This window comes from Globicephala melas, chromosome 5, assembly GCF_963455315.2.
Source record: "Globicephala melas chromosome 5, mGloMel1.2, whole genome shotgun sequence".
NCBI lineage: Eukaryota > Metazoa > Chordata > Mammalia > Artiodactyla > Delphinidae > Globicephala > Globicephala melas.
This window is the reverse complement of record NC_083318.1, coordinates 104589903-104616190: the sequence shown is the minus strand read 5'-3', so window position 1 is coordinate 104616190 and position 26288 is coordinate 104589903. Positions and strand designations below refer to the sequence as shown.

The window sequence follows — 26288 nt, the reverse complement described above, 5'->3', positions numbered from 1 at the left end:
AACCCTCACTGAGCCTGTTTCAGGCTAAGAGATTAGCATGAGAAAAGGTACAGGAGAATGAAATTACATAGTGCAAAATAGAAATCTTTGGATTAAAAGAAGTAGCAATACAAGGCAGCACGTGCTGAGGTGTGATAGAGGTGAGTGATGCAGAACGAGGAGTGAGGGAGAGTGGCGAGAGGTTGCTGTCACCTGAAGCAGGGATAGGACCTCGGTAAGGAAGGTGGGGCTGGGGTGGGGAGGCTGGAGCTGGTTCATTAGAGAAGGGGAAGGAATTTATAACACAATAGCTAACGTTTATTGTGCACAGCAACACATACTTCACATGGAGCATCTTACTAATCCTCACAAACTCCCTATGAAATGTTATCATCCTCATTTCACGGATGTGGAAATCAGTGTAGAGTAGCAGGAGGGGGAAGGGCTTTCTAGGAAGTGGACCAGTTACCTGGAGCCAAGGGGCAAGGCCTGCTGTCCCAGCAGCTGCAGCTCAGTTCCCTGTCCTGCCTGGTGATGGGTTCAGTCTCCTGTGAGCAGGTCTCCTGGGAAGGTACCTTGGGCTCCGAGCCTCCGAGTATGCAGTGAGCCTCCACCCATCCTGACTTTTGCTTATTTTCTCAATAGTTTGAAGGTAGTATTTCATATAGTGGGTTCTACCCTCTCACATCCTTCCTTTCAATGTTCGAAACACAACAGTACTCCTAAGTGTGTCGTAAAGACATTTTACCATGGTCCTCTGGTGATTTTATGGAAGAATGTCAACATTTGACAGCCACCATTTGACGAAGGGCACGTCACTCTTCTGAACATTAGCTGAAAGATTCTGATCTTTTCGAAGAATGGATTAGAAGCTAAATCCTCAGAGACAAACATACAGCCCTCTGTGCACTCATGCATGAAGATCTTGAACAGCATCTTTCTCCAGCTAGGGGAATTTAATAGCCCTAGGCTTTATGCGAGAGTTTATGAATTGGAAGTTGGGATGAGAATTTAAGTATTGCAGACCCAAGCTTTTCCAAAGGTCTACATGTCTTTAGCTAGATTATATAGAAAAAAATAAAATTCTAGTTAATTATGACTTTGTAGATACTAACTCTAAGCATATCCTATCCATTTTAATTACAATATTAACTTTAAGCTTTCAAATTACATTAGCAAAATCCAAAATAGATAATCCAAGAAACAAAGAATCTCTTGTTTTCTAGAATAGACTCAGATCTATGTATTGTTTTTGTACTCTAGTCTTCGTATTTATTTCTGTCTCACCGTCAAGTGCTAAAAGACAGAACGCTTAATTCAGGTAACTTTAAGTCTGGCCAGTGAATCATATCAAAATCCATTTGTACTAAAGTGCTTGTGAATGAGTCTTACTACTTTCTGGATGGCTACTGGCTTAGAACTTTCTTTCTTTTCAAGTGTCTTCTTAAAGACTGTGCATAAGAATGAGGGGGTATTTGGGAAGTATCCCCTGAGATTTTCGCAGATGCAAGTCTGCAGTGCATGAATGGTCAATGTAGTGGCCACAACCATGGCTTCTGAAGTCAAGTCTGGTCCCGTGGGTCTGAGGTAACTTCACCTCTCAGACAATTCCCACAAATATAAATGGAAAAAAATGGCATCTACGTCAGATCGATAAGTGAGACCATGCACAATTCAGGGTGTACTGTCAGTGCTCAGTAAAACGTAACTAAGTATGAAAGAAAATTAGAATGTACCAAGTTGTTTAAAAATGTTTAGCACCATTTTTAACAGTAGGTGTCGCTCTCTCCCTAAGTGCTGGAAGGCGTTGCCTTCTGTTAGTTCAGACACCTGTGTGTTCCATAAGTATTAGGGAATGAAAGCAGATGATAAAAGAATTCCCTTATATACCTTACAACTAAACAGCACAGTTTTAGGTACAGCCCGCAACTTGCTGTTTGAGATTTAAGAGATTGATTAAATAGACACACACACACACACACACACACACACACACACACACACACACACAAACACACACACACAGCAGTAAGGGTTGGAAAAGGAGAATGAAAAAGGCCATAGAACCAGGTAGTTAGAAAACATGGTCTAGCAAGAGTCTCAGCTGTAACTTTCTCAACTCTTATTTGAACCTCTTTACTGTATAAGTGTTAAAAAAAAAAAAAAAAAGAGGGCTTCCCTGGTGGCGCAGTGGTTGAGAGTCCGCCTGCCGATGCAGGGGACACGGGTTTGTGCCCCGGTCCGGGAGGATCCCACATGCCGCAGAGCGGCTGGGCCCGTGGGCCATGGCCGCTGGGCCTGCGCGTCCAGAGCCTGTGTTCCGCAACGGGAGAGGCCACAACAGTGAGAGGCCCGCGTACAGCAAAAAAAAAAACCAAAAACAAAACAAACAAAAAAAAAAAAGAAAAAAGAAACTTACCAGAAGATGGCTCTATATTTTTTAAAAATTATAATTTGGTACTACCGTATACAAAGTTAGAATTATCACCTCTTGCTTTAAATCAGACTCTAGATACTTGAAATTAAACCAGCCCTAATAAGTTTAGCTCCATTCTTCTTTACATTTTTTAAGTGGAGAAAAGACCTGCTTCGATATCCTCCATTTTATTAGGTCAATAGAATTTCCCACAATAGGTAGCCTGATAAATACATGTTGAGACTGCCAAAAGTTTAGCAAATGAAGCACTTAAAAAGATAAAAACTATTCCTTTTATGACAAAATTTAATAATTTAGTGATTTCTATACATTTCCTGATAAGAATAAAAGGTGACAAATGATGTTCAAAATTGGAAACCAAATAATCAAACAAAATCACATTTATTTCAATAGCTCCAAGTGCAAATACAGCAAGTCAGTACACAAAGTTTCAAGATACAGCTTTAAGTATAATGAAAACTTGATATACAAAAAAGAAAGGGTAAATAGCAGAAATAAAGCTCAATGTTTAAAAAATTCAAGTAACCTGAAAACCTTTAGACTAAAATAGTCTTTCAGAAATGCCTTAATTTATAGATAAGAGTAGTACATTACAGTCAAAAAGGACTTCTCAGAAAGAGAATCACCCCAAACTGGTCAGCTCCAGATACGAGCAGAAATTCCCGGTGCTGGCTATTTCAGAGTTAGCACTCACTCACACTATACAGATTGGTGTGGTTCAACCCATGGCATCTGATCTTTAAGCAAATTCCAAAATAGTATTTAAAGTTCAGTACTACTAAGAGTTCTTGAAATGGTCACTATATATTTAAAAGGTTTGAAGACCAATTTCAGCTTCAGGCCTATGGTACAACTTGGGAAAAAGACATACATTAATATTCCTTCCATTACTTAAATCCTTTTTGTAAAGTTAGCAACATGGCCTTTAAAGGTTCCTCAGGGAAACTGTACTTAAACATATAAAAGTTCCCACTAGGAAGATAATTAAAAGTTGTTAATGTTCTTTTTATCACTTAGCAACCAAGACACATGTTTATTTCCACTCCCCAGAAGCAATGTTAGCTACTAGCTTCAATTCAGGAATTGTGTATCTGCAGGAAGGTTTATGTGAGATGCTTATTCAGTCTTTTTCTCAACCTTCTTCGTTTTCTCAGTGTAGGCAATAAATTGAGAGTCTGTTCCAAAAAGTCTATCCCACCATGTAAATGTCGAAGCATAGTTTCCAATGAAGTTCATGTGGTGGAAATCGTGATGCCGAGAACCAGCATAGAAAGGAATGAGATTTAAAGGGTTGAGAGGAATGTCATAACCACTGAAATAAAAATGATAAGGAGTATTAAGAAAGTAAATACACCTTAATCGACATTTTCATTGATAGTAATATGCTTGTTAACTATTCAAATAACATTCCACTTTACCTAAGTCACTTATTTCTGACATGTTTACAAAAGACAAAAACTCACAGCAAATGGTGCATATTCTAGAAACCACTTTAAGAAATTTAAAAACACCTTCAACAATTAATAGACATTAATATTACACATCAGGGGATGAAAGAGGGGTTATAGTAATGAATCTTTAGACATAGATTTTCATGACTTTTTTTTTCTGTTTTAGAGGACTTCTCACCATAGTTTGTAACACCCATAATACTACATATTTTTTTTAGTTAAAGTTATATAAAATTAGTACCAAGCATTACAAAGGTTAAATCTGAGGATTACTGTTTTGCAACTTCTTTTAGAGTACCCACCTTTATTTCTAACTACAAGTCTAAAATCTGATATCTACAATTATACCAGTCTGAATCACCCCAATCCTTCCCGTCCTTAAGGAGTATGAAGGGGGAAGGAAGGAGAAAAGAGCGATGGAAGGAAAGATTGAAGGAAACACCATCTACCACTTTTCTGCCTAAGACTAGAAGCATTAATTTTGCTACTTTAGTGACTCAGAAACAATTCCTAGAATTTCATATTCTGCTTTCACAGATGAAAATTCCCAAATAAAAATGCAATAAATATATAATCATTTTTAAATGATGAAAAATTAGGATATTAGGAATTTGAAAAGGCATTTAATAGAAATAATTTACCAAAAAATGCCTTCCAATCAACAGAAAGGAAGCATGTGAAATATGAACATATCACAAGCAGTTTTCATCAGTGCTGGGCAGTGGAGTACACAAATGTTTTATTCGGTGAATCCATTCGGTGGATGTTTCAATATTTTTTTCAAGTAAGAGTTAGGTTTAGGTTCATTACAGAAGGATAAAGTAATTGCTGCTCCTGAATTACAGTATTTAACCAAATTTTTAAGAAAACAACAAGAATATTTTCATTTGAACAATGTTTCAGGAAGACTCTGCAAGGCATGAAATCCAAAACGCAAGAGGGAAGAGATATGGGAACATATGTATATGTATAACTGATTCACTTTGTTATAAAGCAGAAACTAACACACCATTGTAAAGCAATTATACTCCAATAAAGATGTAAAAAAAAAAAAAACTGACAGATTTTACTACATAAAAATTTAAAACTTCACAACTGCAAAAGAACCATCAAGAGTTAAAATTCAAATGACAGATGGAGAGAAAATATTTACAACATAGGTAACAAACAAAGCTTACACATGAACCAATAGGTTATAAAACATATAGCCTTAACAGAAAAACTGGCAAATGATATAAAATGGTAATTCAAAGAAAAAATTACTGTTGGTCAACAAGCACAAAGACAGGTTGAACAGAAAGACATGCTCTCACTCCCTCTTGTGAGAGCACTGGAATCACAACTAACTGCTGAACAATCATTGACAGGAAGACACTGGAACTCACCAAACAAGATATCCCACATCCAAAGACAAAGGAGAAGCTGTAATGAGATGGTAGGAGGGGCACAATCACAATAAAATCAAAACCCATAACCGCTGGGTGGGTGACTCACAAACCAGAGAACACTTATACCACAGAAGTCCACCCACTGGAGTGAAGGTTCTGAGCCCCACATCAGGCTTCCCAACCTGGGGGTCCAGCAATGGGAGGAGGAAGTCCCAGATTCAGACTTTGAAGGCTAGCAAGATTTGACTGTGGGACTTCGATTGGACTGTGGGAAACAGAGACTCGACTCGTGGAAGACACACACAAAGTAGTGTGTGCATCAGGACCCAGGGGAAGGAGCACTGACCCCATAGGAGACTGAACTAGATGTATCTGCTAGTGTTAGAGGGTCTCCTGCAGAGGCGGAGGGTGGCTGTGGCTCACTGTGGGGACAATGACATTGGCAGCAGAAGTTCTGGGAAGCACTCCTTGGTGTGAGCCCTCCCAGAGTCTGCCATTAGCCCCACCAAAGAGCCTCTAGGCTCCAGTGCTGCCTCAGGCCAAACAACCAACAGGCAGGGAACTCGGCCCCACCCTTCAACAGACAAATGGATTAAAGTTTTAGTGAGCTCTGCCCACAGAGCAACACCCACCTCTACCCACCACCAGTCCCTCCCATCAGGAAGCTTGCACAAGCCTCTTAGACAGCCTCATCCACCAGAGGGCAGACAGCAGAAGCAAGAAGAACTACAATCCTGCAACCTGTGGGATGAAAACCACATTCACAGAAAGACAGACAAAATGAAAAGGCAGAGGACTATGTACCAGATGAAGGGAACAAGATAAAACCCCAGAAAAACAACTAAATGAAGTGGAGATAGGCAACCTTCCAGAAAAAGAATTAAGAATAATGATAGTGAAGATGATCCAGGACCTCGGAAAAAGAATGGAGGCAAAGATCAAGAAGAGACAAGAAATGTTTAACAAAGACCTAGAAGAATAAAAGAACAAACAAACAGAGATGAATAATACTATAACTGAAATGAAAAATACACTAGAAGGAATAAACAGCAGAATAACTGAGGCAGAAGAATGGATAAGTGATCTGGAAGGTAGAATGGTGGAATTCACTGCCACGAAACAGAATAAAGACCAGAAAGAAATGAAGACAGCCTAAGAGACCTCTGGGACAACCTTAAATGCACCAACATTTGAATTATAGGGGTCCCAGAAGGAGAAGAGAGAAAGGACCCAAGAAGATATCTGAAGAGATTACAGTCGAAAACTTCCCTAACGTGGGAAAGGAAAGAGCCACCCAAGTCCAGGAAGCGCAGAGAGCCCCAGGCAGGATAAACCCAAGGAGAAACATGCCAAGACACATAGTAATCAAATTGACAAAAATTAAAGACAAAGAAAAATTATTAAAAGCAAGAAGGGGGCTTCCCTGGTGGCGCAGTGGTTGAGAGTCCGCCTGCCGATGCAGGGGACATGGGTTCGTGACCCAGTCCGGGAAGATCCCACATGCCGCGGAGTGGCTGGGCCCGTGAGCCATGGCCGCTGAGCCTGTGCGTCCAGAGCCTGTGCTCCACAACGGGAGAGGCCACAGCAGTGAGAGGCCCGTGTACCGAAAAAAAAAAAAAAAAAAAAGGCAACAAGGGAGGGCTTCCCTGGTGGCGCAGTGGTTGATTATCTGCCTGCTAATGCAGGGGGCATGGGTTCGAGCCCTGGTCTGGGAAGATCCCACATGCCACGGAGCAACTAGGCCCATGAGCCACAACTACTGAGCCTGCGCTCCACAAGAGAGGCCACGACAGTGAGAGGCCCGTGCACTGCGATGAAGAGTGGCCCCCGCTTGCCATAACTAGAGAAAGCCCTTGCACCGAAACATAGACCCAACACAGCCAAAAATAAAAATAAATTAATTAAAAGAAGACTCAACATTAAAAAAAAAAAAAAAAAAGCAACAAGGGAAAAACGACAAATAACATACAAGGTCACCCCATAAGGTTAACAGCTGATTTCTCTGCAGAAATTCTACAAGCCAGAAGGGAGTGGCATGATATAGTTAAAATGATGAAGGGGAAGAACCTACATCCAAGGTTACTCTACCTGGCAAGGATCTCGTTCAGATTCAACAGAGAAATCAAAAGCTTTACAGATAAGCAAAAGCTAAGAGAATTCAGCACCACCAAACCAGCTCTACAGGAAACACTAAAGGAACTTCTCTAAGTGGGAAACACAAGAGAAGAAAAGGACCTACAAAAACAATGCCCAAACAATTAAGAAAATGGTAATAGGAACATAAATATCAAGAATTACCTTAAATGTGAATGGATTAAAAGCTCCAACCAAAAGACACAGGCTCCCTGAATGGATACAAAAACAAAACCCGTATATATGCTGTCTACAAGACATCCACTTCAGACCTAGGGACACATACAGACTGAAAGTGAGGGGACATAAAAAGATATTCCATGCAAATGGAAATCATAAGAAAGCTGGAGTAGCAATACTCATATCAGATAAAGTAGACTTTAAAATAAAGAATGTTATGAGAGACAAGGAAGGACACTCACAATATCAAGGGATCAATCCAAGAAGAAGATATAACAATTATAAATATATAAGCATCCCACATAGAAGCACCTCAATACATAAGGCAAATACTAACAGCTATAATAGAGGAAATCGACAGTAACGCAATAATAGTGGGGGACTTTAACACCTCATTTACACCAATGGACAGATCAAAGGATAAAATCCTTTTATCCTGGGCTAAAAGGATTTAGCCCAGGGATGCAAGGATTCTTCAATATACACAAATCAATCAATGTGATACACCATATTAACAAATTGAAGAATAAATACCATATGATCATCTCAAGAGATGCAGAAAAAGCTTTTGACAAAATTCAACACCCATTTATGATAAAAACTCTCAAGAAAGTGGGCACAGAGGGAACCTACCTCAACATAATAAAGGCCATATATGACAAACCCACAGCAAACACCATTCTCAATGGTGAAAAACTGAAAGCATTTCCTCTAAGATCAGGAACAACACAAGGATGTCCACTCTCACCACTATTATTCAACATAACTTTGGAAGTCCTAGCTATGGCAATCAGAGAAGAAAAAGAAATAAAAGGAATACAAATTGCAAAATAGAAGTAAAACTGTCACTGTTTGCAGATGACATGATACTATACACAGATAATCCTAAAGATGCCACCAGAAAACTACTAGAGCTAACAAATGAATTTGGTAAAGTCCCAGGATACAAAATTAATGCACAGAAATCTCTTACATTCCTATACACTAACAATGAAAGATCAGAAAGAGAAATTAAGGAAACAATCTCCCATTCACCATTGCACCAAAAAGGATAAAATACCTAGGAATAAACCTACCTAAGGAGGTAAAAGACCTGTACTCAGACAACTATAAGACACTGATGAAAGAAATCAATGATGACACAAACAGATGGAGAGATACACCATGTTCTTGGATTGGAAGAATCAATATTGTTAAAATGACTATACTACTCAAAGCAATCTACAGATTCAAAGCAATCCCTATCAAATTACCAATGGCATTTTTTAAGGAAGTAGAACAAAAAATCTTAAAATTTGTATGGAGACACAAAAGACCCCAAATAGCCAAAGCAGTCTTGAGGGAAATAAACAGAGCTGGAGGAATCAGACTCCCTGACTTCAGTCCATACTACAAAGCTACAGTAATCAAGACAGTATGGTACTGGCACAAAAACAGAGATATAGGTTAATGGAACAGGATAGAAAGCCCAGAGATAAACCCACACACCTATGTTCAACTAATCTATGACAAAGGAGGCAAGGATATACAATGGAGAAAAGACAGTCTCTTCAGTAAGTGGTGCTGGGAAAACTGGACAGCTACATGTAAAAGAATGAAATTAGAACACTCCCCAACAACAATACACAAAAATAAACTCAATATGGATTAAAGACCTAATGTTAAGACAGGACACTATAAAACTCTTAGAGGAAAACATAGGAAGAACACTCTTTGACATAAATCACGGCACAATCTTCTTTGATCCACCTCCTAGAGTAATGGAAAATTTAAAAAAATAAACAAATGGGGCCTAATGAAACTTAAAAGCTTTTGCACAGCCAAGGAAACTATAAACAAGATGAAAAGACAACCCTCAGAATGGGAGAAAATATTTGCAAACAAATCAACAGACAAAGGATTAATCTCCAAAATATATAAACAGCTCATGCAGCTCACTATTAAAAAAACAAACAACCCAATCCAAAAATGGGCAGAAGACCTAAATAGACATTTCTCCAAAGAAGACATACAGATGGCCAAGAAGCACATGAAAAGCTGCTCAACATCATTAATTATTAGAGAAATGCAAATCAAAACTACAATGAGGTATCACCTCACACCAGTTAGAATGGGCGTCATCAGAAAATCTACAAACAACAAATGCTGGAGAGGGTGTGGAAAAAAGGTAACCCTCTTGCACTGTTGGTGGGAATGTAAACTGATATAGCCACTAAGGAGAACAGTATGGAGGTTCCTTAAGAAACTAAAAATAGAATTACCATATGACCCAGCAATCCCACTACTGGGCATATACCCAGAGAAAACCATAATCCAAAAAGACACATGCACCCCAATGTTCAGTGCAGCACTGTTTACAATAGCCAGGTCATGGAAACAACCTAAATGTTCATCGACAGAGGAATGGATAAAGAAGATGTGGTACATATATACAATGAAATATTACTCAGCCATAAAAAGGAATGAAATTGGATCCTTTGCAGATACGTGGATGGACTTAGAGACTGTCATACAGAGTGAAGTAAGTCAGAAAGAGAAAAACAAACGTCGTATATTAACGCATGTATGTGGAATCTAGAAAAATGGTACAGATGAACCAGGTTTGCAAGGCAGAAATAGAGACACAGATGTAGAGAACAAACGTAGACACTAAGCCGGCGGGGTGAGGTGGTGGTGGTGGGATGAATCGGGAGACTGGGAATAAAAAAGAAAAAACCCAGAACAAAGACAGCCATGCAGCCTCACCAGCCCCTGGGGAATGCAGTGCATAACCCTGAAGGCTCTCTGCCCTCCTACTGACCAAGATTAACAAGACTGTAATGTTCAGTTTGCAAAGGGTGTTGGGTGCAGGGAAAGCATTCTTACAGGTTCCTGCTGGGCGTGTAGAGAGGGGCCCTTTTGGAGGGCAGTTCTGCAGCACTTATCAGAATTTTATTTCATTTTCTCAAATGATACATGAATATACTCTCACCATAAAAATGACAACAGCCATAGATAGGAATGTAAAAAAACCCAAAAATTATTATTTGAACTTTTATCCAATTATGTTCTCCTGTTTATTAAAAATAGTAACATTAACAAGGTTAACTTCTCCTATTACTCTACTTAGGAAAAAAGATAACCTATGACAATGATTACGGTGCATGAAATGGGTGAAGGTGGTCAAAAGGTATGAACTTCCAGTTATAAGATGAATAAGTCTTGGACATGTAATGTACAGCATGGAGGCTGAAATCAACAATCCTGTGAATCTGAAAGTTGCTAAGAGAGTAGATCTTAAGAGTTCTCGAATTTGTAACTCTGTGTAGAGATGAACAGTGTGGTGAGCATTTTGCAATATATACATATATCAAACCATTATGTTGCACACCTAAAACACAATGTTACATGTCAGTTACATTTCAATTAAAAAAAAAGAGAAATAAAGATAATCTATGACCATGAAAAAAGGATATTTTATGATACTTTTACCTGAATAGAAACCATAGCTTACCTATGGACATCAACAGTTTCTATCAAACGAATGGTTACCCAGGCCCAAAGAAGAATAACATGATCACATAAAAGCATGATTCCAATGAAAAATCCAGTTCCAAGAATTAAGGTTTCCAGAGGATGTGCATATTCAGCTTCCATTCCAAATGGAGCCTAAAATAAGTAAGAATTCAGTGATGGTTAATTTTATGTGTCAACTTATCTAGGCCACGGTGCCCAGCTGCTTGGTCAAACACCAGTCTAGATGCTGGTGTGAAGGTCTTTTTTAGATGTGATTAACAGTTAAGTCAGTAGACTATGAGTAAAGAAGAGGACCCTCCATAACCCAGGTGAGCTTCATCCAATCAGATGAAGGCCTTAAAAGCAAAGACTGATGCTTCCCAAGAAAGATGGAATTCTCAAGACTACAATACAGAAACCCTGCCTGGTTTCCAGCCTGCTGCCCTAAGGAATTGAGATCCAGGCCTGCAACATCAACTCTCACCTGCGTTTCCAACCTGTGAGCTGCCCTACAGATTTGATTCACCAGCCCCCACAAGTGCATGAACCAGTTCCTTAAAATAAATCTGTGTGTGTGTGTATGTGTGTGTGTGTGTCTCCTATTGATTTTGTTTCTTTGGAGAACCCTAATATATATATTCTAATTTATTTATGTATATCGTTTTATAAAATTATATCTCTTCTATATGTTATGATAGTACAGTCATCCCTAGGTATCCCAGGGGGATTGGTTCCAGGACCCCCATGGATACCAAACTCCAAGGATGCTCAAGTCCCTTATATAAAATGGAGCAGTATTTGCATATAACCTATGAACATCCTCCCACATACTTTAAATCATCTATAGATTATTTGTAATATCTAATACAATGTAAATGCTGTGTAATTGTTGTAAATACAATTTAAACGTTATGTAAATAGTTGTCCACTCGAGGCAAATTCAAGTTTTGCCTTTCGGAACTTTCTGGAATTTTTTTCCCAAATATTTTCAATCCTCGGTTGGTTGAATTCATGAATTCAGAACCCATGGATACTGAGGATCAACTATATATCTAGCCATACATATATAAACATTAACAGTAATTCTCAATAAAATTTTTTTTTGTTCTTACCAAACATTAAAAGGTCTAGGGATGTCCTTAAAACAATCTATTTTAATAGCTGTCTTTGATGGTGTGAGATAAAGGCATTAAACAATTGACTTGAATTCTAATTTTGGTTTATGCACCTGAATTTGTTCTGCCAAGAAAGGGATGTTTGGTTTATCATATCATGTAATTAGGATCAATGCAGAACATACCAAAATAACAAATTCAACAAAGCTAACATCAAAGCAGTTCTGATAAAAATCACTGTTTTGTGGGAAGGAGTTAGCAATTATGTGGAAATGTGTTAAAACTAACTTGGAAATTGTTTCAGGAATTTAACGATTCAAGGTTTGTTGTTTTGGGTTCCCACTTAAATGACCTTAACAGCACTAGAGGCCTCTATCAAACTGCCAGGGACCCAACTGTGTGAGGATAGTGCTCTGGACCCAAAGACAAAAATGAACGATTTCACGTAACATTTTTCTTTCAGGTCTCAATTTACCATGAAATTAAGATATTAAAGAAAATCTGTAGAACTCCCTTTGTGTTTAGGTGTGTATTATATTCTTAACAATCATGCCAAAGGAAAAAGAAATAAAAACATCACTGACAATTTTTTTTAAAGTCCAGGAGACTTTTTTTTAAATGACATTTTTGCCTCTAATAGAAAAAAATGGATTAAATATAGTTCTAACATACCTGAAACTCATGATGAATTTTATGAATATGCTTATATATTCTTTTGTGGTGTAAGAGCCTATGCAGGAAATAGTGCCAGGTATCCTCAATCACTGCACAGCCAAGGCATCTTGCCAAAAGCATGTACCTTTAAGATGAAAATACTGTAATGAGGATTAAATAACTTTTACTTAAACAATCTAGACTTTTACCTGGGATCACTGCTGGAGACACTGCATAAAAGCAAATACCAGCTTGACCTAACTGGTTTTATTGATCAACAAATTCTCAAAACAATACATATAGATGCAAGCTACCTATATGATACCACCTGAAGAAGGGTTAAAGAAGCTGACCACCATACCAATTCTAATTCGCTTAAAAAAAAGTCACAGGTATAAAGTCAGAGTTAAGAAACAAAACTCAAAATTTCTAGGAAAAGAGTAACATTGATAAAGGACTTGAATTAAGATTAATAAGAGTAAAATCATCGTTTTTTTCCTGACAAAGAGAAGCATATAAGTGCAATGGGCAAAATATATTTTATATACATATGAACACATACACAGAAATTCTTTTATATGTTGAATATACAGTAATAGGAAAAGCACATATCTATATACTGTACATCTGTATTCAGGTTAAGTCAGAACAGACAGTTGAATACAAATAGTATTTGAACACAAATATTTATGCTCAGATAATATATGTTTCTGTCTGTATGGACATAATTTTTATAAACTTCACAAACTATTCTCTCATTTTTTCTTTCATTTTAGACTTAAAATGCAATATATTTTTTCTTGGCATAAGCGTGTGTATCCGTACACAATCATATAATGGATGCTATGGAAACTTCTGATGCAAGAAACTCACCTTCCAATAAAAATATTACACTAAAATATAGAAACATATAAAAATGGGGACATTTTAAGTTTCTGTTACGGTTTACTTTTCTACATTTTATTTATTTCCAAAGTTTAGAAGAAACAAACACTGACCCAATGAAGAAAGAAAATAACATTAAGGATATTTTAATTGAATGATAAACCATGACTGAGTATAAAAAGCAAATCTTCATCTACATACCATCTTGGCATTGTTTCCCAATCATAAGGAATATTGAAATACTCTGTAAAATAATAGGTTCCACAAATCAAAGGAAGCTGGATACAAAAGTGATTAAAGAGAAGTACTTTAAAACATTTCCATTGATTTTCCCACGTTTCTGGTTTATCCTATGGAGAAAAAAATCAAAATATTTAGTATTAGCCTCTGCTATCAGGAGTTTCACCTGAAAACTAGAAGTAAATTCCTAGCTTTTTCTCTAACGTTTATATGGGGACTTAAGTTTATGTTATTTAATTAATCCTATGTTATGTGAATTCTATATTATAATTGCTGTGTTACAGTAACTAAGGTCCAGGAACCACAACACACACACACACACACACACACACACACGCACTTCTAAAACCTTGACAACTATCGATATTATCACTACTTTAAATAGGTGAAGAAATTGTCAATAGACAAACCCAGGCATAATGGTCCCAATGATCTCTACAAACCAAAGGAGCACTACAGAACGAATAACTCTTGTCTTTGCTGCTCACAGATCATTTACTTCTTTTATCAGGAATGCCAGAGGAAGAAATGTGTTACGCTAAGATCACAGTTGGGTTCTCCCAATTGCTGAGGCAGCTGCACACATAGCATTGGAAGCCTTATTACACAGGTACATCAACACTGCCAGCCATTCAGCGGTTTTCATTCCCAGAAATAAGTGCATTTTTGTTCTTATACATTGACAGAATTAGAAACTCTCTGAGCTGGAAGAACTTAGAAAACAAATGTGTCCAGTGGTTCCCAAAGAACGGAGAGCTACTGCCCACAGATGAAGTTCACAGATTAAAGTCAAAATGAGGAAGTGAGATTACTGTAGTGAAACGTTCACAAAACCTCATCAGGATTATCGACTTGCTTAACAAGCCATATATAAAAGTCTAAAATTTATTCAATTTAAAGGGGTGTAATTAGTTAAAAAGTGCTTTTGGTTTTACAAAAAGATGGTGATAATAAATAGTTACTGCTTTGTTTTAAATGTCCTTACCTAAAAATTCAGAAACTTACCAATGCAAGTGTTTTAACTGAACCGTAATATCCCAAGGATGAAACCACTGACCTCAGCAGAGGCCCAGAGGTCAACCTCCCTGCCCAGGATCACACACGCAGTTATTAGTGGAACTTGGACTAACTAAAGTCTAGGGTTGCAGTGTTGTTCTTGAAATTCTTTGGGAGAGTTACCTTCCCTGACAAAAAAGAAACAGCATTCAACTGGTAATCAGTCTGGAGAGCTGGCTCTAACCTCTGGGGCTCTGTGAAGCTCACATCTCAGTCTGCTCAACAATAAAATGAGGAAATTAGGCGAGATAATTTATAATTGTCTATTTCTACTCTGAGCATGATCTGACCCCGCTCCTCCAAACTTCCAGTCTGTGATTGGGGACAAAATAAACGGAAGATTCTGGCTTGGGCCGGCAAAGGCACTCTTTTTCCCCTAGAACTATGTTTAACTGACTTGTGATATCCTGGCTAGACTCTAATACTGATGTAGCTGCAGAAATTAACACAAAAATGAATCAACTGTAACTAAAAAATCACATGTTTTACTGTTTACCAGGCCCACAGACTTCAGACAGAATGTTTTTAGTGTATAAATCCTTGAGGAAAATCCCTAGAGAATTATCAAGACGTAAGACTTAAAAAAATCCTGCAAGGTCTACTTCATTATTCTCTCATTCCTGTGAATATTCTCCCCAGTAGCAAGCATGTGCATTAGCTGTCTATTCTGTTTCAAAGCAGAGTTTTCAGTGTTAGCTCCACCAGCAACTTTTTCCTTGTACCCTCACTGTTTCAGGGTATCTGCCTTTAAAATGTGTAAACCTGTGTACACTGATTTTTTGGCTTGTTTTTAAACCCCCTTATATTGTGAAAACTTGTACTGATTATCTTCACAACTAATTTTAGTATCAAAAAATCTCAAAGCAGGGACCTTAATGGTTGTGAAAGTCAAGGAAGACATGCTAAGTACAGACTTGAAGGCTTTCGATCTCTGTTTATCAGTAACTAGTTGTAAACTAGATTACTTCGTCCTTTCTTTTGCCACATTTTATTCTAAAGTCTTCATAAAACCTTGAATGAAACAGGCCTTTCTCTCTCTGAAAAAGTTACCACCTCTGACCAGTGAGTCAACTGTAGAGGGCAGAAGACAGACAGGGATACTTTGGCCTGGACAGCCATACAACAAATCAGCCCCATAAATAAACCAATGGGTGACCCGTGGCAGCCAGAATTCCAAACATGCATGAGAACTTAGACATCCAAACTCAATTCTGCCTTTCAAAGTAGGCCTTTTTATAAGAAGTATTCTGGAAATGTTGTGCCCTTTATTTACGGTAACAGGATACTCTCCTTTAGGCCACAGCCCTTTTAATTCCTTCTCCCTTTACCCTTTGTTCTTCCCTCCTTTGGCTTGGAGTCCACAGGCAGCTGACCCTCTGCACTATCCCCAGAGAGAATCAATGTTAGTACTTGCTTAAAGTGAGACTCACTGGGAGAGGCTACAAAGAGAAGAGACTGGTCGGAGAGGATGTGTGCACTGACTGCCACCCGCCATGGACTCAATGAGTACAAACCAGTCTCCTTAGGTGAACACTCCCAAGATGCCTGCTTTCCACCAAGACTGTGTGCCCTTGAGTTTGAGTTTGGCATGACTTGTTGAAAAAAGTTAACAGTAAGCATTAGAAACTATCGTGGGTTTACCAAGTGTCAACAAATCATTTCTTTTTCTAACAAGGTGGTGCAGATTCCTTCCTGGGAACTGTGTCAAACTCATTAGTCTACACATTACTAGAGTTCACTATTTTCCCTATGTTTAAAACTGAGAAGAGGCACTGCGTATATCTCAACACTTTGTCATGCATAGCAAGCTCTCAAGAAACATTTAGTACACTGAAGTGAATACCTAGAAGCTAGGAACATCATCATTTTGGGGGGGATGACATGAATGCTGCAGAATTACCATGATATATTTAGGGTAAAAACAAAACCTTAACAGTCTTGATCAAAGTCTCAGCATATTAACATACATTTAAGAGTTGAGATATCAAGGGCTGGAGTGAAGTGCAAAATAATACTCATGAATTCCCATAACCTTCCCTTGCAGCTAATTTTAAAATTAAAATTTATGTATGATAAAACCTCTCCATAAAGTGGGTACAGAAGGAACATATCTCAACATAATACAGGCCACAGATGATAAGCCCACAGCTAACAACATACTCAATGGTGAAAAGCTGAAAACATTTCCTCTAAGATAGGAACAAGACAAGGATGACCACTTTTGCCACTTTATTCAACATAGTATTGGAAGTCCTAGCCACAGCAATCAGACAAGAAAAAGAAAGAAAAGGAATCCAAATTGGAAAGGACGAAGTAAAACTGCTACTGTTTGCAGATGACATGATACTACACTATACACAGAAAATTCTAAAGATGCCACCAGAAAACTACTGGAGCTCATCAATGAATTTGGTAAAGTTGCTGGATACAAAATTAATACAAAGAACAGAAAACTGTGAGACACGGATCAAAGACACTGAAAACGACATAAATAGATGTAAAGATATACTGTGTTCACGGACTGGAAGAATCAATATTGTTAAAATGACCACACTACCCAAGGCAATCTACAGATTCAATGCAATCCCTATCAAAACACCAGTGGCATTTTTCACAGAACTAGGACAAATAATTTTAAAATTTATATGTAACCACCACAAACCTCCTAGAAGAAAACATAGGCAGAATACTCTGACATAAATCGTAACAATATTTGTTTGGATCTGCCTCCTAAAGCAAAGGAAACAAAAGCAAAAATAAACAAATGGGACCTCATTAAACTTAAAAGCTTTTCTGGACAGCAAAGGAAACCTTTGACAAAACAGACAATCTGCTGAATGGGAGAAAATATTTGCACATGATATGACTGATTAGGGGTTAATATCCAAAATATACAAACAGCTCATACAATTCAACATCAAAAAAAAAACTGATTAAAAAATGGGCATAAGAACTGAACAGACATTTTTCCAAAGAAGACATACAGATGGCCAAAAGGCACATGAAAAGATGCTCAACACCACTAATCATCAAGGAAATGTAAATCAAAACCACAATGAGGGCTTCCCTGGTGGCGCAGTGGTTGAGAGTCTGCCTGCCGATGCAGGGGACACGGGTTCGTGCCCCAGTCCGGGAAGATCCCACATGCCGTGGAGCGGCTGGGCCCGTGAGCCATGGCCGCTGAGCCTGCGTGTCCGGAGCCTGTGCTCCGCAACGGGAGAGGCCACAACAGTGAGAGGCCTGTGTACCGCAAAAAAACAAAACAAACAAACAAAAAAACCCACAATGAGATTTCACCTCACACCTGTCAGAATGGCTATAATCAAAAAGACTACAAATAACAAATGCTGGCGAGGTTGTGAAGAAAAGGGAAACTTAGTACACAGTTGGTGAAATCTAAATTGGTACAGCCACTGTGGAAAACAGTACGGAGGTTCCTCAAAAAACTAAAAATAGAACTACCATATGATCCAGCAATTCCACTCCTGGGTATATATCTGAAAAAAATAAAAACACTAATCTGAAAACACCCACAACGTTCATAGCACCATTCTTTACAATGGCCAAGATATGGAAGCAACCTAAGTGTCCATTAACAGATGAATGGATGAAGAAGATGTGGCATATATACACAATGGAATACTACTCGGCCATAAAAAAGAATGAAATTTTGCCATATGCAACAACATGGATGGACCTGGAAGGTATTATGCAAAGTGAAATAAGTCAGAGAAAGACAAATATGTATGTTATCACTTACATGTGGGGAAAAAACCCCAAAATAAATGAACAAATATAACAGAACAGACTCACAGATATAGAGAACAAATTAGTGGTTACCAGCAGGGAGAGGAAAGGGGGAAGGAGTGAGAGGTAGGGGATTAAGAAGTACAAGCTACTATGTATACAATAGATAAGTAACAAGGATATATTGTATAGCATAGAGAATATAGTCAATATTTTATAATAACTTTAAATGGAGTATAATGTATAAAAATTTTGAATCACAATGTTGTACATCTGAAACTAATATACTGTATATCAACTATATCTCAGTAAAAAAAATTTTTTTAATTAAAACTTATAAACCCAAATTAGATAAACATCACATCTACTTAAGGTACAATTTAACAAATTATTCTTGAAACCTTAACAATAAATGCTCTAGGGTTGTGCTGTCCAATATGGTAGCAACTAGAAATGTGGCTATTGAACATTTTAAATACAGCTAGTCTTAACTGAGATGGGCTGAAATTAGTGTAAAATATACACTGGATTTCAAAGACTTATTATAAGAATAAGAATATAACATATCCCATTAAAACTTTTAAATTTTGATTACTTACTGAAATGCAACAGTTGAGATTTATTGGATTAAATAAAATATACTGCTAACATTATTTTCCCTATTTCTTTTTACTTTTTAATGTATTCTACTAGAAAATTACACGTGGCTTCATTGTATGTCTATTGGACAGCGCTGATCTAGTCTATTTTGAGTTATAAAGTTATATTTACCTTAAAAATATTCAACAAGACTAATGACAATACTCCACTGCAAGTCCATCATACTCACCTTTTGAATTTTGTACTTTTTCATGTAAGGTATAAATTGAAACAAGAATCCAGGTAAACAGAACAAGAAATAAAGGACCTCATGAACTATGAGTGATCCCCATGTTGCAATCTGGAACTTTGTATAATTATTCAACATATAGTTCCAAGCATTTTTAAATGGTTCCTGCAGAGGATTCTCAGGTAAAAGTGAATCTACATATTCCACAGCCAAGGATGCTGAACTAAAGATGCTGATACTTTCATTTGTTGCCATTTTTCAAATCTCTGCAGACAGCCTTATAATTCTGCAAAAATAAGTAAATAAATAAATATATAAATAAGCAAGCTAAACAATGAAATTCTAAGAAAACAGTTTTTAAAATGCTTCTGATTAATTTTTAAATTACTATAGGAGTGCCAATCGCTCAGGTCCTAAACATGATTAAAAACCCCAGTCTACAGGACGTCATCATCACCTCCATTTGTGGTGTATGATTTCAAAGTCACCTGTTAACTTTCAAGAGCAGGATCTAAAGAACAATAGTGGATAAGAAATTTCAAGCCATCTTTAGAGACTTTTCAGTGTGGTCTCCAGGAAAAACTTGTAATTTCAATGAGCAATAGTTGGGTCACTTAAAACTAAAAGAATCTATAAAGAAAAAGTCTGCCAAACATGACTTCATAAAAATTAAATACTTATAATGGTGAATAAAAAGACAATCATAAATAAAGTCAAAGATCAAATGACAAACTGGGAAAAATATTTCCAAAAATTATGACAAAGGGCTACAAATGGGTGCTTTAGAAAAAGCCTAAAAACCCAACAGAAAAATGACAAAGACCATTCACGGAAGGTTCACAGAAAAATAAATACAAATGCTTACTAAGCAAATAAGCAGTTCAATTTGACTCAAATAGGAAATGCATCCTAAAACAAAATCTTTAAGTTTCATAATGCCCAGTACCCAGTAACAATTTGGGGAAATAGGCACCATTGTACATTGTTGATGGGAGGATTAGTCTATAAAATTCACAGTATTTATTACAACTCAAAATGAATATACCTTTTGACCCAGCAATTTTCTCACTCAAGTGTACCAAGATGAGCACACTAAGACTGAAAGAAGCATTGCAAAAATAGCAAAATAATAATAGCAAAAAGAAAGAGAAAAAAGTAAAACAAAATGTTAAGTCCATCAACAAGAAATGAATTAAATAAATTCTATCAGGTCCTTCCAAAGACACACAGCCACATAAAAGGAGGAAGAGCTACACGTTCTACATAGAAAGATGTCTAAGATACAGTGTTGTGAAACAGCAAGTTGCAGAATGTATAGCAAGAACCCCACTTATATTTTTGTGAAAAGGTTATATACTTTATGCAGTTTCGTGCATATGTACATATGACAGACACACACACAAACATAGAAAATGTACAGAAAATGCATATGTATACACGGTTGGGGGGATTATGAAGAGGAGAAAGATTTTACTTTCCATTTTATACCTTCTTACAATTTTAATTTTTTTCATGAGCATGTTTTACTTATTTAATAAATAAGCTTAATAGGTCACCAAATCAAAAAACAGAAAAACTTATGAAGAATGTCACTTTCCTAAAAATGTTTACTGATGTCCCTAATTTATGAATTATGATGGGCCACTCTAAAAACAAATATATTAAGCCTCGGACACTCTTAATAGTATTTAATGCCCCCTTCCCCCATAGACCTCTTATCATAGAGGATCCTGGGAAGCTTAGCCAGCTTCCTCAGGACTCTGAATTCACTTTGCATTCCTATTCCTCTGTCCTACTCATTCTCAAGTGACTTACAGCATGGGGACTATTGTGCCACAGCCTGTGCTCACTCACCCTCTCCTCTAAGACTGTCTGGTCTTGTGTTCTTATCCTACCTCATCAAGAACTTGTCCATCACTTACTCTTTCTCATCTTTCCCTCTTCACTGAGTTCATCCCATCAAGTTTAAAAACATACTCAAGGACTTCCTTGGTGGCGCAGTGGTTGAGAGTCCGCCTGCCGATGCAGGGGACACGGGTTCGCGCCCTGGTCCGGGAGGATCCCACATGCAGCAGAGCAGCTGGGCCCGTGAGCCATGGCCGCTGAGCCTGCGCGTCCGGAGCCTGTGCTCCGCAATGGGAGAGGCCACAACAGTGAGAGGCCCGCGTACCACAAAAAAAAAAACCCAAAATACCCAACATACTCAAGTCCTCCTTTCTTGAGAAAAGTTTTCCTAACCTCCATCACCTCTCCCTCAAGCCACTGTTCCCTTTCTCTTTTTCTTTGGACCAACCAACTTCTGTCTCAAGGGAGAGATCAACATACAGCCTCTGACTGGTTAATTCTCACACACACAACTCACTCAACTACAGCTGACCCTTCAATAACACAGGTTTGAACTGTGCAGGTCCCCTTAGACTCAGATTTTTTAAAATAAATATATTGGAAAAATTTGGGGAGACTTGCAACAATTTGAAAAAATTCACAGATAAACCACATAGCCTAGAAATATCAAAAAAAATTAAGAAAAAGTTAGGTATGTCATGAATGCATAAAATATATGTAAATACTATTCTTACACAGGCATAAAGTGAGTGATATTTAATATAAAATTAATGTGTTACTGCAAACCAGCCTATTATCAGTGAAGTGTTTTTTTAAAAAAGTAACAATGTTTCCAATACTGTATTATGGATATGACTAATACTATGCTATAAAACTTTATAATGATTCATTTATTAGTGTATAGGCTGAGCTACTGTAAAGCAATAGTATCGACTACATGAGGTGACCACAAAGCAATCATATTGCTGCTTCTTCATTATCAATGCATGAATCCTGATACATGTGAATAAATATGAATTTCTTTTTCACATTATCTTTTCATTTTTGATGTCTGGTGTTAGTAATATTCATAACATCCACAGTGTTTTGTATCATATAAGACAATGTTGATGTAGGTACTGACAGACCATTCATCTTGTAAAAAGACATAAACTTACGGTATCAATAAATACAGCACAGTACTGTAAATGTATTTTCTCTTCCTAATTTTTTAACGTTTTCTTTTCTCAGCTGTTTATGTTATCGGTAAGGCTTCGGTCAACAGTAGGCTATCAGTAGTTCAGTTCTGGAGGAGCCAAAAGTTATGTGTGGATTTTCAACAGCCCAGGGGTTTGGCGCCCCAATCCCCGAGTTGTTCAAGGGCCCACTGTGCTTGCAATCTAGGTCCCCATCCACACCAAAATGTCTTCAATATTCTAAATTACAAAATAAAAGTTGTTCCAATCCTCATTTTTCATGAGGTCGTTACCAAATCTAATGATGCTAAACCAACACCAGTTACTAGCTGTGTGACCTTGAGCAAGTTAAGTCACTTCTCTAAGCCTCAGTTTTATTATCTGCAGAATGTAAAGAATAACAATAGTAACTAGATGATGGGAATCTTTTCATGATATACATGTATATCAAATCACCACAACATACACTTGAAATATCTTACAGTTTTGTCAACTGTACCTCAAAAAAGCTGAAAAAATAGGGAATATAAATATAGTTCTTCTCATGAGTCCAAGAAATAATGCACGTGAAGTACTTAACATAGGACCTGACACATGGTAGCTACAAGAAGCTAACAATTATTAAGGATTTTCTATAGGCCACTAACTTCTAAGAGTGTTACATGCTTTCTCTATATTAAAGACTTTAATCCTTACCACACCTTCAAGGTAGGCACTTTTATTATCCCCATTTTACAAATGAAAAACTGAGGTTTAGAAAGATTAAGTAACTTCCCCAAATTACAAGAAAGCTACGTGGGGGAGCCTGTGCTCACATTCATTGTGCTATACTGTGATCCGAAATAATAAAGCACATAAATATTATAGTAAGAGAGGAATAATTCCCACAGTTTACCCAAGCCCCTTGAAAGAGCATTCCACATAGGCTGGAATATTTCACATATATGTGAAAATGATTTTCACATTTCCCATCCATTCTCTAGCAATTACAATCTGTTTCCTATTCTAATCAATGCACTGAATTTACTCTAAGTAAAATCACTAAGTCTCCAAGCTTCCAGATCCAACAAACATGTTTTTGAGTTTATTTTATCTGGCCAGTCTGGAAGATTTGATACTTCTCACTTTGAAATGCCCGCCTTTCTTGGGATTCATATGTATTCACTCTGATTTAATGGGTGGTACTATGTGTAGTCACTGTGCTCCCTGCTGCCCTCACCCCTGACTTCAAAACATAAAATCTAGTGAGGAATACAAAGAAGTAACCAAATTGTCACAGAATCTGTGACAAGAACAATAAAGGGTTGGAAATATAGAACAGAGAGGCCCAGGGAAAGAGGCATCCTAGAGAAAGAGGCATCTAAACTCAAGCCTGGAGCATGGAGGGGAGGTGACTAGATTAAAAGAGAGTAAAGTCGGGTGCGATGGGGTTGGGGGGGATAGTTTTGAATAGAGGAAACATCAGTTCCAAAGACTCAACCAGGAGATGAGAAAGGATACAGCACTTTCTGATTTAGTTAAGTCTGTGGTACAGCTTTTGAGAAAGGAAGGCTCAAGAATTGAGGCTGAATAGTTTCCCAGAGATGCTTTCTTTACTCCTTCCAACTATTCTAGATTATCTGGAGTGAGCTAATCTGCTCCTGTTGCGAGAATATGCTGATATCCACAATCTCTCTCTCTCTCTCTCTAGGCCTCTCTCCTAAACCCCAGGTTCTGATTATCCAAAAATCTACTGGTCATCTCCAATTTAGACAGTTCAGAGGCACGTCACCGTCAACATGTCCAACGTGTTCCGCCACTGCCTCTTGCAACCCTACCCACACACTCCCTACCTCCTGTACCGCGCAGTGAACTGGTGCCACCACCTACTTAGCCGTCTGGGACAGAATGTTCCAGACCTCTATCTCTGCTGCCCGGGTTAAGTCTTCACACACTTACCCTATTTAGAGATAACTGCTTTAATTAACATTCAGGAGTTTACTCTCCAGACTCAAGGGAGGGAAATGGACACACTGTTGACAACTGAAGCAAAAAATAGGAATTAAAGAGGAAAGGGGAAGGGAAATAAAGAGTGGATTTTCTTTTCCTTTTTTCACCCTTGCAAAACTGGATTGACCGGAGGCCTGCTACAGGCTCAGACAAAAGAAATGTAGTCATTTGTGGATTCCCTTAGTAACCTTCAAGTTTAGCTGTCGGAGTGCTGTCAGCAGTGCCTGCCCTTCGCCGTGCCCGGATCGCGCCTCCAAGCGTGCCTTTCTTAAACCCTCCCTCCAGAACACGATGCCAGCATCCATCTAAACAGCAGACAGGCTTCACCACCCCTTCTCCAGACCCTTAGAGTTCCAGCGAGCGCCTCCCCACTGATAAAGACATAGGCCTCTGCTCTCCTCCTCTCTCACCTTCTCGCCCCCACCCTCGGTATTCCTACAAGAAGGCCTCTGACCGTCCTCCGCTTGGGCCTCTCTGCCCACGAAACAGCGTCCCTTGCCGGTACGTCCTCTGCCCAACTCCCATTCATCCTTCAGTACCCTCCTCGGACGCTCTTCCCAACCGCACGCCCCGCCGCGCACACAAACTGATCTTGCCCCCCTCCTTTTGTACAACTCTGGTCACACTGGCACCCTGGGCTGTGACCACTGTCCCGGACGGCTGAGGGCCGTGCCCGGTTCCGACATTGACTGAGGGATTTCACCCTTTTCCACCCGTACCCGCCGCCACGCCCTCCATCCCGGCGCCCATCCGCGGCCAGCGGCCGTACCCTCTTCCACCCCGGCCACTCACCTGCGCTCCGCTGTACCTGCTGCCGTCTCCTCCCGAGCTTCGCTAGGCTCAGCCGCTCAGGCGGTTCCTCCCGCCGTTATTGGCTTGCGAGGGCCCCCGCCCCGCCTTCCAGGTGCTGTGGTTGGTCTGCGCAGCTGCCGGCATCGTGTGACTCGCGCGAATGGAGCACTGGTGCCGCGGCCATTGGCTGAGCGGATGGAGTGAGGATCGTGAGAGCTGGGCGTCAGACCAGTAGCGGCGCCGCGGAGCCTGGGGGCGGGAGCGCACAGCCAGGTAGGTGGGGCGGAGGTGAGACAGTGAGGGGTCGCGTATCAACCTCGGACCCGCTCCCAGGCGCTTGAGCGGTCGAGGGGGCAGCGATTCTGCGGGCTGTGAAGTGTTTTCGCCGCGCTGGGTTCACAGGTCGCAGCTTTCGCTGGTGCACCCCGAGTTTAGACCACCTCTTTCTCTTCCCCAGCGCCACTTGATAACTCCCACGTTTACGTTTACGTGGGAGATGGGGATCTTCAAATGCAGCGCCATTCCTGTTTGCGGACGGGAAGCCGAGGGTCCGGGAGGTTTAGGAGAGACTGGACGCGGCAGTTGGCCCTGCCCGCGGGGTGACCGCCGCCGCGGACCCGCACGGGGCTCACACTTGCAGCCAGGCTTGACCGCCTTCCGACCCTGCAGGGTGCAGGAGTGTGCACGGATGGGGGTCATCCATGAATTTAAGCTTTCGCTTAAGAGAGCCTTTTAAAACTTGCACAAGGGCAACACGCGGTCTAGTTGAAGTCACTTTCTATGCAGGACTTTGTACAAACGGGATAATGTCGCTTCTCATGGCTGTGATCGGACTGGCTGTCCTGCCTGAAATAAGGGGTCAGGTACCATCTGCTTTAGGAAGCCCCTTCTTGAGGGA

At 39.1% G+C, this 26288-nt stretch overlaps 1 protein-coding gene across 2 annotated transcripts; it reads right to left on the bottom strand.

Annotated features, from left to right (window-relative positions):
• Nucleotides 1–2718: 2718 nt before the first annotated feature.
• Nucleotides 2719–25506, bottom strand: MSMO1 (methylsterol monooxygenase 1). Of its 2 annotated transcripts, XM_030846991.3 has the most exons (6): nt 25391–25506; nt 19590–19875; nt 13919–14067; nt 12851–12977; nt 11062–11216; nt 2719–3728 (listed from the first exon to the last, which is right to left on the bottom strand). In XM_030846991.3, exons 2-6 carry the CDS (start codon nt 19842–19844, stop codon nt 3533–3535), a joined length of 882 nt encoding a protein of 293 aa, XP_030702851.2. In that variant the 5' UTR covers nt 19845–19875; nt 25391–25506; the 3' UTR covers nt 2719–3532. The 2 variants fall into 2 exon arrangements, with proteins under 2 accessions (XP_030702851.2, XP_060155624.1); XM_060299641.2 differs by lacking the exon at nt 19590–19875 and having other exon boundaries at nt 2725–3728; nt 25391–25459.
• Between the last annotated feature and the right edge of the window lie 782 nt (nt 25507–26288).

What these genes read in the sequence shown, in the direction of transcription:
- MSMO1 (XM_030846991.3), bottom strand. Translation starts at nt 19,844, where the DNA reads ATGGCAACAAATGAAAGTATCAGCATCTTTAGTTCAGCATCCTTGGCT. An exon ending in TGGGAAACAATGCCAAGATG is followed by an intron (nt 12,978 to 13,918) that starts GTATGTAGATGA and finishes TTCATCTTAAAG; the next exon opens with GTACATGCTTTTGGCAAGAT. An exon ending in AAATTCATCATGAGTTTCAG is followed by an intron (nt 11,217 to 12,850) that starts GTATGTTAGAAC and finishes TACTTATTTTAG; the next exon opens with GCTCCATTTGGAATGGAAGC.